Below are 13,076 nucleotides of genomic sequence, written 5' to 3'. Positions count from 1 at the left end.
GTCTTTGGAATGTGGGAGGAAACTGGAAATCTCAAAGAAAACCCACGCAGGTCACGAGGAGAATGTACAAACTTTGTACAGACAACCCCCGTTATCGGGATCGAACCCGGGTCTCCGGCACTGCATTCGCTGTAAGGCAGCAACTTTACCGCAGTGCCACTGTGACTACTCAAACACCTTTGCAACATTGGCAACACCTCAACTTACAAATCCTTGTGGGCAAATAAAAGCAAGAGGTCATAGAGTCATAGGATGATACAGTGTGGAAACAGGCCCTTAGGTCCAACTTGCCAACACCGGCCAACATATCCCAACTACACTTGTCCCACTTGGTCCATATCCCTCCAAACCTGTCCTATCCATGTACCTGTCTAACTGTTTCTTAAACGTTGGGATAGTCCTTGCCTCAACTATCTCCTCTGGCAGCTTGTTCCATACACCCACCACCCTTTGTGTGAAAAATTTACCCATCAGATTCCTAGTAATTCTTTTCCCCTTCACCTTAAACCTATGTCCTCTGGTTCTCGAGTCACCTACTCTGGGCAAGAGACTCTGTGCATCTACCCGATCTATTATGATTTTATACACTGAACTATATAATTATCCAGCCATTTTCACTTTGACTCATGGATGAACTATAACTTACTATATATATGCCTTTCCCATGTACATCTAATTAATAGAAATGTATGAGGCTCACATTTATAAGCAGCAATTGACTTTAGCATTAAATTCCATTTTACTGGAATGATAATTCAATATTCTACCACATTGCATAAAGATTGTTTCTGAAATGAACAGTTGAGATGTCTGGCTCTAACTTTTAGACCACATTTCTATCTAAAGAACACCATATATTTTTTAACAACACATAAGTCTATATTGAACATTCTCCAAACCTATGCATCCTTTCTAAGATGCAGTGCCCAGAATGAAGCAGGGTGTTCTAAATAGAGCTTTGTCAAATCTCTATATTCTGGTCCACTAGGTATGTGGACAGCTTTAGTAGACTTTTGATAAATTTTAGTTCAGTTCAGCTTAGAGATATAGCACTGACACAGGCCCTTTAGCCCAGCGAGTCCATACCGACCAGTGATCTCCACCAGCCAACACTATCCTACACACACAAACAACAATTTACATTTATACCAAGCCAATTAACCTACAATCCTGTACTGTACATCTTTGGAGTGTGGGAGGAAACCGACGATCTGGGAGTAAACCCACGCAGTCACGGGGAGAACGTATAAACTCTGTACAGACAGCACCCTAGTCAGGATCGAACCTGGGTCGCCTGCACTGCATGCGCTGTAAGGCAGCAGCTCTACCACCGTGCCATACTTTCTGAACCTGAATGTGATGGGTCATTGCTGTATTTAGGTTTAGATTTATATTCTTATATTTAGATAGCACTCTGATCTATTTGTATTAGTTCAAAATTGAATGATATCAGGATTATTGGATATATACTGGAAACCTTTTGCAGCAGAATTCATCCTTCCATTGCATTGTGTGCATTGTCATCTTCACGTCAATAGCAAACTTGACATATGGCTGTGTTTCATAGCGTCGTAGCATCATACAGTACATCATGCAGGCCCTTCGGCCCAATTTATCTATGATGACAAAGATGCCCCATCCAAACTAGTTCTATTTGCCTATATCCCTCTAAACCTTTCCTATCCATGTAGCTACCCAAGTGTCGTTTAAATGCTGTTCTTGTACTTGGATCAACTACTTCATTGGGCAGTTCATTCCTTCTACTCACTACCCTCTGGGTGAAAAAGTTGCCCCTCAGGTTCCTACTAAATCTTTCCACACCCATCATAAATATATGCCTTCATAAATCCTCCACTCTGGGAAAAAGACTATGTGCATTCACAATCACTATTAAAACATAAAATACTCGTGCTATAACACCAAGATAAGTGCTCAACCAACAAAACCAAGCCCTGATATCATCTAAACACTGTGCTGCCCTTTTAAAAAGCCACTCAATAGGCTCCCACACAAAGGTTGCTCAACAGGCTTAGAGTGCATGGAGTACAGAGTAATGTACTGACATGGACCATGAATTAATCAGTGACTGAAAAGGAAAAAAACGTGATCTGGGATTGAGAGACTGCATTTGTCAGAGTGGTTCAGTGCTGGGCCCATGTTTTCACAATACATATCAATGTTTTGGCTAAGGGGACCAAATATCATCTTTCAGAGTTTGCTAATGATACTAGACAAAATGGGGCAGTGAGTATGGAGGTGAATAAGTTTTAAGGGGGAGGAGCAAGATGAGTGAACACGTGGGTACTTGGCAGATGGTGTACCATGGAGTACCATGGTGCATAGTTTGTAGTATTTGATGAGGACGCACCTGGAAAATTGTAGACCGCTTTGGTCACCTTACTTAAGAAAGGAGGTACTTGTCACAAAATAAAGAGTCACTAAATTGGTTCCAGGGATGAGGGCGCAGGTAGAATTCTCCATGTAATGAAAGATTAAATAGACTGGAAGAGCACTTTCTAGAGCTTAGAAGCATGAGAGATCTCATCAAAAGATATAAAAATTCTTGATGGCCTTTGCCAGGGTTGATGCAGGCTAGCTGTTTCACGTGGTTGGGTGGCAACAGTTTCAGAATCAGGAGAAGGCCAGAAAATGTCTTCACTGAGGAGATGGTGAAGCTTTGGAATTCTCCACCACAGGGGCTGTAAGTCTCAGTTGTGTTCATTACAAACACAGACCAATACATTATTGGCTATTGAGGCAGAAAACGACCTCACCGCATGTGGCAGGGCAGACTAGAAAGGCCTGCTCACATTTATCCTGCACTTGTGTTCCAGGGTTCTGATGGCCTCACTGTGTTGGATGGTTAGTCTAGTGTAGTGTAGTGAAACATCACCCATTCCTTCTCTCCAGAGATGCTGCCTGTCCCGCTGAGTTATTCCAGCATTTTGTGTCTGTCTTTGGTGTAAACCAGCACCTGCAGTTCCTTCCTACACATTCCCTCTGTGTCCCTCAAGCGCAGGACCACGGATGGTCTGGAGCTTAGGTTCCAAGTGTCACTGGACGACTAAGGTGGGTGTGAACTTAGATCTGGTGTGGAGGTAATGAAGGTCGGGGAGCTTGTTGGAGGGAGGTGAATTAAGGTAGCAAGAGAGAGCCAATAAAGGATTGATCTGATTGCACAACAGGTTGGCACTCTGAAGATAGACACAAAATGCTGGAGTAACTCAGCGGGACGGCCAGCATCTCTGGAGAGAAGGAACGGGAGATGTTTCGGGTCTGAAGAAGGGTCTCGACCTGAAACGTCACCCATTTATTTTCTCCATAGATGCTGCCTGTCCCGCTGAGTTACTCCAGCATTTTATGTTTTTCTTCGGTTTAAAACAGCATCTGCAGTTCCTTCCTGCACAGCAGGTTTGCACTCTGGTTTGGCTTATGAGGCATCCCTGCTTCTTGATATTGGTACTCAGCCTGGGAGCTGTAAGCATGCGTAGTGCCGGCTCAGCTCAGCCTCCGACCAAGCCGCCTCCCCCTCGCCAGCTCACTGCTGCCACACACAGCCTTGTACCAGCGGGACCTGCAGCGCAGCGGCCGGCGGTATGGAGTGAGCGGCAGACAGCGAGCTGAACCATGGAGCTGAAGACATCGCCCTCAGCCTCCCTCGACAGCAAGCGGTCGCTGAGAAGCTATGGGGCGGTGGAAGAGACCGAGTGGAGCAGACTGACGGTGGGGAAAGGCAAGTACTCGCCTGTGGATGGACTACCAGTCCATGTTATTATGGGGGGAAATTACAGGACATAGATGGATGCAGCTCACGATGATGTGCGCCCAGAATTAGTGTCCAGTAACCTTGGTTATTGCTCAGTCTCTGTGCTGGGCTTTAAGAATCCACCAGCAGTATTTCATCTCAGCCGGCGCTCTGGTCATGTTCCCGGGGACAGTTACATTGGGAATATTTCTGCACGTTACAGATCAGCGCTGTGTGCGTGGTGTGGAAATCCCCACAGCTTCCCTGTGTAACAAATGGACTTAACCCGAGGCTCAGCTCTTTATTTTGCATTGTAAATATGCAATTACAATTCTGCTGTTTCAATTGTCATTTCTTTAAGTGGGTTATTTTTGAAACAACAAAGTTTCTAGTATACATGGCTAATGTTTAGTTTGGACAACATGCGTGTTTTTATTTTCGCGCCGGCTTTTTATATGAAGCCATTCACATCCAAATATTCAAACTTAAATGACAGTGTTTGAAAATATCACCCGGAGGATTTAAAATCCTATATAAGAGGCAATGGATTATGATTAGGTAAATGTGTTTTAGTGCTAAGTTGATGACAAATATATTAAGAAGCAGACACAAAGATACAATATTTCTGGGTTTTACATCAAGTACAAATACATTAAAATGTCCATTATCATTAAAGAAAACAGGTTAGTGTTTTATCATGATTCCTCTTTTGGAGTTCAGTATATTCAAGTAATCGGGGGAAATTCACATAATGGACACCAATAATTTAATTTCCAAAATCGTATTCCTATAACGTGCTAGTAAATCGGCCAAGGCGTTTGAAGAGTAGGAAGCAGATCTGAGTCAACAAAGATTAACCATTTGAAAAGCTGGCAAGCTTCATCAATAATCCATCTAAACAATCACATCACTGAATGGCTCACTGGAACCCACGCACACTGTGCAACGCTTAAAACAAAATGTGCTCCATAGTTCGCTGCTTAGTGAAGATGGCCGTTTTGTAAAATAACAAAAATCTTTATATAACAATAAAGCTTGTTTTTAATGCACGACTGTTTTGTTTCCATTGCTATTTATTCATTGGAACAATGAAATGCAATGCATGTCATTAAATACTGGATGTTTAAAATGATCAACTGGAATAAGGATGAATGGATTGCAGTATTCCTGGATGTAACCATTTTAAATGTTGATTGTGTAAGGTGTTAAAACGCACATTGTTACATACAATTTTATTGAATACACTGCTTATAATGTGATAATGAACTTCACATCAGAACTCAGAAGAATGATTCTTGTATAACTTGTACAACTAGAAACTATGTCAGTGTAACATTTAGAATGTTTAGTTGATTTATTTTAATGTTAATTTTAATGGTTATGTACTTACCCTATCGAGATGGTTTGATGACAGTGAAATGTAGTGGCTTTTAAGAAAACACATTTTTCACAATCTAGCTCCGTTAGAATATTCTATCATACCATACTATGGTGAATATTTTGATTAGCAATGATTCATTGTAATGTACAATCCATTTGGAACAAATGAAACAGTAAAGATAAACATTAATTTGGAATATGATATGAAAATGTCCCCCCAAACACTGTGGATTTAATATATTTTTAATCTTGGATAAACATTTCCTTTCTTTTAATACATAAATAGAAAATGTACATTTTATAATTTTACTACCTGACCAGGAAATATTTTTATATCAAAATATACTTTTTTCCCCATAATTTGCCACACACACAAGCACACACACACACACACACACACACACACACACACACACACACACACACACACACACACACACACACACACACACACACACACACACACTCACGGAATATGCTTGTGTAATCGATATAAATCACTATAAAGTTCACAGCAGATAGCATTTCTTATTTACCTCCCATAATAATTATACATGCATGTAAAATTACTATGGGAGTATGTATACAAAATTATACATCCATACTACAGCCTGCCCTGTCAAATAATTTTCCAATGCATCTCTGATGATCTGAGATATTTAGAAATAGTTGAAAAATATTTAAATAATTCAATAAAAACTTATTATAAGAAGTTTATAAGGGCTGCACGGTAGAGTTGCTGCTTTACAGCGTTTGCACCTTCAGAGACCCAGGTTCCATCCCGACTACGGGTGCTGTCTGTACGGAGTTTGTACGTTCTCACCGTGACCAACATGGACTTTCTCCAAGATCTTCGGTTTCCTCCCACACTCCAAAGACGTACAGGTTTGTCGGTTAATTGGCTTGGGTTTGTACACTTGGTATAAGTGTTAATTGTCCCCAGTGCGTGCAGGCTTGTGTTAATATGCGGGGATTGCTGGTCGGTGCGGACTCAGTCGGCCAAAGGGCCTGTTTCTGCCCTGTATCTCTAAACTAAAAAACAGAACTAAAGTGGTTAAAACACATTAACCATGTAAATTAATTAGAAACATGAATATTATTTTGAATAAAGTGAAAGGATACCCAGCCATTAACCCGGCAGAGGTCAGTAACCCCTTTCAGATGAATGAGACCACAAGAGATATGTTGGCTGCAGTTGGGGTGAAGCTGAAGTGCCAGAAATGAAATATAATCAGCTCAATACTCTACGGATGTCCCTGAATTCACTGAGGAATGTGGTGGTTGGAGGTCAGTGGCACTTTAGTCTCTAGTGTCCAGTGCATTCAATACTCTGCACCACACTGGACCAGATGTAGTCAACGCCATAATGTAGATTAACAACATGGTGGACCTGTCAGATTGTGAATGTAAAATCGAGTTTCACAGGGGAGGAAGAAGGCAAATTGATGCTGCAAAAGGAAACTTTAAAATAGATCATTAAATCTTTGTGCATTTAATACAAATTTAAAATGAAGATATGTGTCTATCAGGGCAGCAGGAGCTGTGTCATTCCTCCACCTCACCTCCAACCAGCTTCCAGGTGGAGAGAAGCCAACCGGATAAATGGGAAACTGTTCCATCCACATTACCTCTATTCCAGACCGACATCCTGCCAAAGGCATCTGAAGAAGGGTCTCCACCCGAAACGTCACATATTCCTTCGCTCCAGAGATGCTGCCCGTCCCACTGAGTTACTCCAGCATTTTGTGTCTATCATGCCAAAGGCAGTCATTGTGCTGCACCACACAATGACTCTTGTGAATGGACAAGCCAAAAGGGTGACCCCCAAGTTCTAGACAACTTGCTCACTGAAGCTTATGAGATAAATGGTCTTGTGTTTAACATCAGCAAAACCAAGGACCTCTTTCAACCTTTCCTCTCTGTACAATGCCATCTTCAACACTAACGGATCATGGCCATACCCTGGAATATGTAGACCACATCCTACATTTTGGTAGCTGCCTCACAACAAAGGCAGACATCAGTGATGGATGTTATCTTCAGTGTGCTAGCACATCTGAAGAAAAGAGTGTTTAAAGATCTGAAACAAAGCTCAAAGTCTGGTGGGAAGCTTTGATCCCTATCTCACCAAGCATGCATTGCCCACAGGGTGCATTTCAAAGTACCAGAGAGAAGTCATTACTGCGTCGTCCACCAGCAGAATAAATGAACCAGTGCCAATGTCCCAATCTGCAGCATACCATGCCTAATTACATTCGGTTGGCTCAATGCCACGTTGTTTGCCTGTCCAACGGCAGACTTCCAAACAGGTTCCTATCAGAACGTCACCAAGATGAGAAATTGCCAGAGCGTAGTTCAAAGTTCAAAGTTCTACAAACTTCTTTCACTAAATGTAACAGCCCCCCCGACTAAGTAATGAGGATCCTGGGGCCACAATTTTCCAAATGGCAAAGGAGACTTTGAATGCATTTTACAACATCATGTGCTTTCTATGAGAGCAGGCACCAAAACTAGCTACCTGCCTGCTCCATCAAGCACCTGCGGGCTCACCTGCATCTCTGCTGCATATTGCCTTCAGCTGCCACCTTGGCACCAACATAACTGGAGCGGAAGAATGTTATCTTTGATCCTGAGGGACTGCGTAAGAAGAGGAAGACACAGGAATATAATTAAATTCTTCAAGTAATCTATGCGATTATTGATTCTCATACTTTTTTTCTGATGCATAAAGAGGTCCTAATCCTCACTGAGTCTATGCTGAATCTCAGAGCAGCCCCACCAATCCTGTTCCCCCACTTATTGAAAGTACCTACCACCAGATTCAGGAACTGCTTCTTCCCGCTGTTATCAGACTAGTGAATGGTCCTCTGAGAAGCTAGAGCTAGCCCTGATGCTTCAACCTACCGCATTACGGATGTTGGATATTATCTCTGCAACTGAAATGCTACGATGCTACAAAACTCTATATTCTGCACTCTGGGCTCTGTTGTGAGAAATTCTGTGATCAACGAAAAATTCAAAACTCATATCAACTGCATGGGCCGCGGGTGTTGGAGAGCCGGGGCTGAGGGAGGGATGGAAGCAGAAGCAGTGGCGTGGACATATGCAGACGGGGAGCCTGGGCTGGCGAGTGTTTGCCGGGCTGGCGAGTGTTTGCTTACTGTAACTGCAGGAAAAATGTTCCCGATGTTGGGGGAGTTCAGAACCAGGGGTCACAGTTTATGAATAAAGGGTACGCCAGTTAGGACTGAGATGAGGAGAAACTTTCTTCACACAGAGAGTTGTGAATCTGTGGAATTCTCTGCCACAAAATGCAGTGGAGGCCAATTCAAAAGAGAGTTACATTTAGCTCTTGGGGCTAGCGAAATCAAGGGATATGGGGAAAAAACAGGAAAGAGATACTGATTTTAGATGAACAGCCATGATCATATTGAATGACAGTGCTGGCTCGAAGGGCCAAATGGCCTATACCTGCACCTTTTTTCTATGTTTCTATGCTTGAGTATATGGCAATAAAACTCAACCACTTGATTTTGAAGCATTCATCCATTTGGAATGATGTAAATACATCTAAAAAAAAGTTAATTTGTCAAAAAACTTATAAAACTAGTTATATGCTTGTAATTTTGGTGCCAGAAGAGACAAACAATCTTCCTGCTATAGTAGTGGCCAGAGGACCTGGGGTGACGGAGGAACTGAAGGAAATCCACATTAGGCAGGAAATGGTGTTGGGTTGACTGATGGGACTGAAGGCTGATAAATCCCCAGGGCCTAATGGTCTTGGATTGGATTGGATTGGATTGGATTCCTTTATTGTCATTCAGACCTTTCGGTCTGAACGAAATTTCGTTGCCTGCAGTCATACATATAATAATAAATAACAAAACAATAAACACAAATTAACATCCATCACAGTGAGTTCACCAGGCACCTCCTCACTGTGATGGAGGCAAAAGCCTTAAAGTCTCTTCCCTCCTTGTTCTCCCTCTGCGCTGAGGCGATCCAGGCCTCCGATGTTGGGACCCCACCGGGTGAAGGTAAGTAAGTCCCGCGGCTCAACCGAGCTCCGCGAACGGGCCGGTTCAAGTTCAGTGGCCCGGGGTGGTCGAAGCTGCCGAAGCTGCCACCCTCCAGTCCAGCGGACGCAGCTGTTGTTGCGGGAACTCCGGAAAAACAGCTCACGAACCTGTAAGCTGCGAGCTCCCGACGATGTCGTCCACTGGCCCGTGGCCGAGTCCCGAATTCAGTTCGCTGCCGCCGGAACGGCGGAACGCCGCCACAGCTCCGAATTCGGCCAGCCTCGCGTTGGTAAGTCCTAGCTGGCTCTGCCTCCGGAGCCTCGAGGTCGTCGCAGTTGGAGGTCGCCAGCTCCGGCATTAGGCCTCAGCGCAGACGGAGGCAGAGAAGGGGGATATGACAAGAAGTCGCATTCCCCTGTAGGAAGAGACAAAAAACATGTTTCACCCCCCCCCCTCCCCACACATATACACAACCTAATAAACTAAAATTTAACTAAAACAAGACAAAAGAAAACAACGAAAAAAGTAAAAACAGACGGACTGCAGGCGAGCCGCAGCTGTCAAAAGCGCTGCCACTTCCAGCTTCTGCATCCCAGAGCATTTAAGGAAGTGGCTCTAGAAATTGTGGATGCATTGGTGAAAATTTCCAATGTTCTATAGACTCAGGATCAATCCCTGTGCATTATAGGGTAGCTAATGTTATTCCTACTTTTTAAGAAAGGCGGGAGAGAGAAAACAGGGAATTATAGACCAGTTAGCCTGACATCTAGGGCCGGATTTAGATGAAGAGAGGCCCTCGGCTGTTCCACTTGTGAGGCCCCTCCCAATCCCCCACCCCCATGACTAGAGGAAGATGGTCCACCAGATTGACCGATTTGCAGCCGAGCGTGGCCAATGAGATAAGGGGCTGGAAAGCTGCACTTTTTATTCATTTATTTATTGCCAGTGCTAGTGTCGAGTTATTGGCTTAAAACACTATTATTCTGAAATGGAGGGCAAGAAAAATTACCGAAGGGTTGTTTAGAGACTACAGTGCGTTGTGACAGCATATGTAAGAAAGGCCTATGACAGTGTCAAAAGTATTATACACCTTGCAGGGCTCTCACTTAATTTTGTTTTCTCTGTTGTCAACCGGGCAACCTTGGCAGCTTTTAAGTTGCCAAATTACAGTTTAGGTGGCCATTTAAGATGGCTTGCATGACGCGTGGGATAATGTGCTCGGACGAAGTGCGTAGTTACCAGTCGGAATTATGCTCAATGAAGCATTCACATATTATTTCTGCTTCAAATAAAGCCACAAACTAAACATATTCACCAATCAAGACATGATATATACCACAATGACATGCAGCAAAATTATAATACAGTATCTCAACTCTTTTTATACGTTGCAATTAATGCAATTTCTATTATTTCTTTCCATTTCCAAACAAAAATGTGGTTGGATTATTCAGCGTATGATCAGCCTCGGTGAGACCAAACGCAGGCTTGGCGATCGCTTCACACAACTCCTCCACTCAGTTCGCAATAACCAACCTGATCTCCCAGTGGCTCAACTCTTCAACTCCCCCTCCCATTCCGAATCCGACCCTTCTGTCCTGGGCCTCCTCCATGGCCAGAGTGAGGCCCACCGCATATTGGAGGAGCAGCACTTCACATTTGCTTGGGTAGTTTACACCGCAGCGGTATGAACATTGGCTTCTCTAATTTCAGGCAGTTCTTGCTTTCTCCCTCCTTCTACTCCCATTTCCAGCTCTCCCACAGCCTACTTTCTCTGCCTCTTCCTTCTTCATCCCGTCCCCCCCACCCTCACATCAGCCTGAAGTAGGGTCTCGACCCGAAACGTTGCCTATTTTCTTCGCTCCATAGATGCTGCCTCACCCGCTGAGTTTCTCCAGCATTTTTATCTACCCATTCACACTAGTTCTGTTATCCCACTTTCCTCACCCACTCCCTACACATTAGGGGCAATTTTACAGAACCTAGTAAACCTACAAAGGCAATGGGTCTTTGGGATGTGGGAGGAAACCCACACGCTTGCAGGGAGAATGTGCAAATTCAACACAGACAGTGCCCGAGGACAGGATCAAACACAGATCTCCGGCGTGTGAGGCAGCAAGTCCACCAGCTGTGCCACTATATTTTATTTTCCAACACACAAAAAATTATACGTTGATAACTTTGGTTACTAAAAAAATAAACTATCCATTTTCAGTCTTAAATCTCTAAGTGACGCTATGTCCTCCTTTACAGCTACTGTATGTTTTAATTAAGTTCAAGACGATGGGGCAGTACATTGGCCATAAAGTTGCTGCCTAAAAGTGCCAGAGACCTGGAATTGATCCTGAATATGGGTGCTGTCTGTATGGAGTTTGCTCCTTTTCCCTTTGATTGCATGGGTTTTTTCTGGGTGCTCTTGTTTCCTTCCACATTCCAAAGGTGTGCAGGAACCTATTTCAGACCCAACCCAAAACGTAATATTTTCCTTTTGTCCAGAGATTCTGTCTGACGTGTTGAGTTGATCCAGCTTTTTGTGTCTACCTTCAGTTTAAACCAGCATCTGCAGTTAGTTGGAGGTGGAGTGCTGACATGGATAGAAAATTGGTTGGCACACAGGAAACAAAGAGTGGGGATTAACGGGTCCCTTTCAGAATGGTAGGCAGTGACTAGTGGGGTACCGCAAGGCTCGGTGCTGGGACCGCAGCTATTTACAATATACATCAATGATTTGGATGTAGGGATTCAATGTAACATTAGCAAATTTGCAGATGACACAAAACTTGGTGGCAGTGTGAACTGTGAGGAAGATGCTAAGAGAATGTAGGGTGACTTGGACAGGTTGGGGGAGTGGGCAGAAGCATGACAGATGAAGTTTAATGTGGATAAATGTGAGGTTATCCACTTTCATATCAAAAACAGGAAGGCAGATTATTATCTAAATGGCATCAAGTTGGGAAAAGGGGAAGTACAACGGGATCTGGGGGTCCTTGTTCATCAGTCGATGAAAGTAAGTATGCAGGTACAGCAGGCAGTGATGAAAGCGATAGACTGATTCCTGGGATGTCAGGACTTTCATATGAAGAAAGACTGGATAGACTCGGCTTGTACACGCTAGAATTTAGAAGATTGAGGGGGATCTTATAGAAACATACAAAATTCTTAAGGGGTTGGACAGGCTAGATGCAGGAAGATTATTCCCGATGTTGGGGAAGTCCAGAACTAGGGGTTACAGTTTAAGGATAAGAGGGAAGGCTTTTAGGACCGAGATGAGAAAATATTTTTTTACACAGAGTGGTGAATCTGTGGAATTCTCTGCCACAGAAGGTAGTTGAGGCCAGTTCATTGGCTATATTTAAGAGGGAGTTAGATGTGGCCCTTGTGGCTAAAGGGATCAGGGGGTATGGAGAGAAGGCAGGGATGGGATACTGAGTTGGATGATCAGCCATGATCATATTGAATGGCGGTACAGGCTCGAAGGGCCGAATGGCCTACTCCTGCACCTATTTTCTATGTTTCTATGTTTCTATGATAGCATGTTGGCCTTTATAACAAGAGGAGTCAAGTATAGGAGCATAGAGGTCCTTCTGCAGTTGTACAGGGCCCTAGTGAGACCACACCTGTAGTATTGTGTGCAGTTTTGGTCCCCTAATTTGAGGAAGGACATTCTTGCTATTGAGGGAGTGCAGCGTAGGTTTACAAGGCTAATTCCGGGATGGTGGGACTGTCGTATGCTGAGAGAGTGGAGTGGCTGGGCTTGTACACCCTGGAGTTCAGAAGGATGAGAGGGCATCTTATTGAAACATATAAGATTGTTAAGGGTTTGGACATGCTAGAGGCAGGAAACATGTTCCCGATGTTGGGGAAGACCAGAACCAGGGACCACAGTTTAAAGAATAAGCCATTTAGATCAGAGACGAGGAAACACTTTTTCT

The 13,076-nt window shown here is 43.7% G+C and overlaps 1 protein-coding gene across 2 annotated transcripts in view; it reads left to right on the top strand.

Moving 5' to 3' along the window:
- The first annotated feature begins 3,540 nt into the window (after positions 1-3,540).
- bmerb1 (bMERB domain containing 1) overlaps positions 3,541-13,076 on the top strand; it is a 59,490-nt gene continuing 49,954 nt past the window's right edge. The window contains exon 1 of one of the 2 annotated variants that reach the window (XM_033040290.1): positions 3,541-3,733. In XM_033040290.1, coding sequence (XP_032896181.1) covers positions 3,628-3,733 — 106 coding nt within the window. In that variant the 5' untranslated portion in view covers positions 3,541-3,627. The remainder of the gene's footprint in view (positions 3,734-13,076) is intronic. The other variant, XM_033040289.1, reaches the window with a different exon arrangement.

Source organism: Amblyraja radiata, chromosome 22 (assembly GCF_010909765.2).
Source record: "Amblyraja radiata isolate CabotCenter1 chromosome 22, sAmbRad1.1.pri, whole genome shotgun sequence".
Lineage (NCBI taxonomy): Eukaryota > Metazoa > Chordata > Chondrichthyes > Rajiformes > Rajidae > Amblyraja > Amblyraja radiata.
The sequence above is the reverse complement of the archived record's forward strand: the minus strand, read 5'-3'. Positions and strand labels throughout refer to the sequence as shown.